We start from the raw sequence: 3630 nt of genomic DNA, 5'->3' as shown, positions 1-3630 counted from the left end.
ATATATTGCTGGTCTCAGTACTCTCTGTCTCACATGCTAGTCTGTGGCCGTACGTTACCAGACATACATGTGGACAGTTGAAAGTGAGGAAGCAGTAGCACAGACAGCTGGTCAAACACCGTATCTCATCAGGTTATATGGTGCTTAGCAAACAAACAAACACATCGCGCAACACACAAATCGTAGTTTATGCAATGTACGTCCTGCTGCGCTCCTGCACCCTGCTCTTGTGCTCTACAAACGAAAAATGCAAAACCACATTTACAAACGGACACTGTTAGGCAGCGGGTCAGATCCTGGCTTTTGCATCAGCAAAGTGAGGCAGTGAGGCACAGCTACAGCAGTAGAGCCAACCAAGAGGATATATAATACACACAGCATCACAACAGCGTCGCACGGACACACACATAGATCAGGCACACACACACTGGGACAGACAGTGGAGGTTATTGATGCAGTTACAGCTAGCTTATCGACCTTGTTTGTAATTTAAAAGCTCAGCCTTGGCAGTAAAAGTTTGCACACAATGAGGAGGGCCCGTCACCGTCAGCGTCAGCGTCGTCAAGCCAGGAGCCAGAAGTTCTTCTGCCACCGGGTGCTGACGAGGTAGCCACCGACGCCCTTGCTCTGCCGCCGCACCGCCAGCGTCAGGCACTCCGCCCGGTTGATGCACTCCTCCACGAACGCCTCGCTCCCGCTCCGCATGAAGCTGCACCATCAATTACATTTGCAACAAGGTCGTCAGACACACAAAAAAAAAAAACAAATAATTAAGGTCCAGCCGTCCAGCAAATTAACAACCTACCAGAGAGTAGTACACTAGAGCAAACTTGAATAATGAACATGGCAGTTTGGTCACATGGTAGGGTAAAAAGGTAAATTTTCCGAACGCCGTAAGCTTTTTCGTGCGGTCTTAAACTTTGAGATGTTACTTTCGCAGGCGTACAACAGCAACGCGAGGCCAGCAATGGCAGGGACGCACAGTACCGTTCTTGCTGCTGGTCGTCCCGATTGGGAGATCGGATTTAAACAGCAAGGACAAGGGAAAGGCATCTCCGGTTTATGGATGGCACATGGCTGTTGCTGTCTGCTAGTTTTTGACCCCCAAAGGGCCAATGCAGAGCACACCATTCCCATCCCTGCTCCTGCACTGTTCTCTGGTAAATAAAGCCCCTGTTCTTCCTAAAATCGCCAGCTTGCCAAACAGTTCCTGGTACCAAGACAACTAGACCTGCTAAATATATATACTCCTATCTATCTATCCACCCCGGGAATTTCAGGCATGGACATCTCTGTCCCTGCGCCTTTGTTTCTGAAATCTGAAGGATGATGGGCACGAAGAACGAACAGTGTGCGATAGGCTGTGCCAGCTGCGCGAGATTCTATTCTCTCTCTCTCACCTTTGCACCGGCCAGGCCAGGCCAGGCCAGGCCAGCTGATCCATCCATCCGTGACAAGGTGTGTGGTGTGGTGTGGATGGATGTGAACGTGGTGCGTGCACATGACATGCATGTTGTGAGCTGAGCAGAGAGCTTACCAGCAGAAAGGCGAGGGCTTGCGTTGGCTGAGCACGAGCACGGACGCCTCCAGCTTCTTCACCTGGCTGAGGACGGTCGACAGCTTGGGCCCCTGGATCACAAGCGCCTCCACCTCCACCTAACAATTCATCAGGAAGCAGTTTTGGATGACATCGCACGGGATACCGTGATGCATGCATGATGAGCAGAGCACACACCCTCTTCACGGGCTAGAGGACGAGGTTCAGGGCGCGTGCTATCTGCTGCAACGCACAGTGGCTCAAGTACACTGAAACATGCTTGTTTGTGTATTTTTCTTTTAGAGAAATGGCAACTAGCAGGTGAAAGAAAAAACTATAGTTTGACTGACATGTTAGATCCCAGCCTCAAAAGCCAGAAAATTTGTTCAGAGACGACGTACTCCTTAGCTTAGAAAACATTTCTTAATTGTTGTGAGGGAGATCAGGCTATTATTCTGAGCATCTTGCTTTTCATGAGGGTGAGGCCCTTTCTAGCTTTAGGGCCTGCCATCACCATGATCCATCCATCAATGAAAAGGGTGGCCATGATTCCGTCTCTTTTCTCATGAACGTTCTGATCTGATCTAGCAAAGCCACCAAACTAGCATAACTATTCTTGCCTCCAGGCAGCGAGTGAGTGAGTGGCCCAAGAACCCACACAACTTGATCCAAGAAAAAGCCATAGGGCCAACCGTAACTCCCTGAAGTACAAATTTCACTACATGAACTACATAAAGAAACAATCTTTTGACTTCCTGGGTCGGTAAAACTAGTACTTTTGTCGTTCAGCCTACTAAACGAGCTTGTTATCTTGAAAGCTGAATCTTTAATGCTGTTAGTGCAGATTAAGGTCATAATGCACATTGTAAACAACTTATGGCATGCTTAAAGGTCCTAGAATGAACTCTAAATAAAGCACATACCAAATTGAATAAAAAAATTTAAAACAGAATGTGAGAAATGCCTAGTTCACTGTAAAACTGAACCTTCTGAACAAAAAAAAAGTGACGAACCAGCCTTATCTGTTTTACTGTTTACTGTGTCTGTGTGGAGGCGCATGGCACTTTTTTTTTCCGCGACCGTGCCATTAAGAGGGAAGAAGCAAGTTTACAGTGGGTGGGGCTTTGTCATATACAGAAAGTTCAGAGGCGCATGACACTTGCAAAAACAAGCTGCAAATCACAAAAAAAAAAAAGGTTGTGTGCATGAACAAACAAGCGCAGGGCACGCACCTCAGGCTTGCAGGCCTTGCAGAGCGCGCCGAGGGAGTTGGCGAGCGCGGAGGCGTCCACCCCGCCTCCGCGGCCGCCGCCGCCGCCGTTCCCGGTCTGCGGCGGCAGGACGTGGAGCAGGGTGAGGAAGTCGCCCTTGCTGGCGACGTGGGTGAGCGCCCACATCATGGCGTGCTTGGCGCCGGAGCTCTGGTCCACCACCACCATCACGCGCTTCCGCCCCGCCGCCGCGGCCTCCTCCGTCCGGCAGAACCCGCCGCCGCGGCGGTGGCCGCGGGCCCGCGCCTTCTTCCTGGACCAGCGCCGCGACCCGCGCCTGCTGCCGCCGCCGCACTCCCACTCCTGCTGCAGCAGCTGGTGCGGCGCGCTGCCGCCGCCGTCGCTGGAGCTCAGCTGCCGCAGGAAGTGCTCGCTGCTGCCGCCGCTGCTCCCCATCGGTCTCCTCCCGCCGCTTCCCAGGACAGTGCGCGGCTCGGTGCGCGTGCTCACTGTGTGTGCGTGTGCGCGGGGCGGGGTGGGCGGTGTCGTGTGCCGGGCTTGGCTTTGGTGCGCGTGTGTGCGTGATGTAACGTTGTCTCTTGTTTTAAAGTGGAGGCAGGGGCGATTGTGAGACTGTGAGCCACAGTAATGTGCATCCCGTCTAAACCAGGTATTTTGGTAGAGTAAGAACGGTCGACATTTTAAATTTCCATCACGGCCGTAAGAATGATGATACATGGAGAATGAGTCTTCATATTTCTGTTTTAAACTCATAATATATAGGCTTAAGTCAATTTATTTTAGCTCAGAGCAACTCCAAGAGTTCCCCAAAACGAGGTATTGGAGACTATGCTAAAAAAAATTTCCACTAAAAACATATCA

At 51.1% G+C, this 3630-nt stretch overlaps 1 protein-coding gene across 1 annotated transcript; it reads right to left on the bottom strand.

Annotated features, from left to right (window-relative positions):
- Positions 1 to 344: 344 nt before the first annotated feature.
- LOC117847066 (uncharacterized) lies at positions 345 to 3337 on the bottom strand. The gene is made up of 3 exons (XM_034728219.2): positions 2770 to 3337; positions 1538 to 1656; positions 345 to 709 (listed from the first exon to the last, which is right to left on the bottom strand). The coding sequence occupies exons 1-3, from the start codon at positions 3202 to 3204 to the stop codon at positions 562 to 564; spliced, it is 702 nt and encodes a 233-aa protein (XP_034584110.1). The 5' UTR covers positions 3205 to 3337; the 3' UTR covers positions 345 to 561.
- Positions 3338 to 3630: the final 293 nt, after the last annotated feature.

The sequence above is a fragment of the Setaria viridis genome, chromosome 3 (genome assembly GCF_005286985.2).
Source record: "Setaria viridis chromosome 3, Setaria_viridis_v4.0, whole genome shotgun sequence".
In the NCBI taxonomy this organism is placed as follows: Eukaryota; Viridiplantae; Streptophyta; class Magnoliopsida; order Poales; family Poaceae; genus Setaria; species Setaria viridis.
This window is presented reverse-complemented; position numbering and strand designations above follow the sequence as displayed.

Bases quoted from the DNA above. Each gene is read 5' to 3' on its own strand.
- LOC117847066 (XM_034728219.2), bottom strand. From the start codon at position 3,204: ATGGGGAGCAGCGGCGGCAGCAGCGAGCACTTCCTGCGGCAGCTGAGC. The intron at 1,657-2,769 runs GTGCGTGCCCTG...ATGAATTGTTAG, and splicing joins GCAAGGCCTGCAAGCCTGAG to GTGGAGGTGGAGGCGCTTGT. The intron at 710-1,537 runs GTAAGCTCTCTG...TTGATGGTGCAG, and splicing joins AAGCCCTCGCCTTTCTGCTG to CTTCATGCGGAGCGGGAGCG.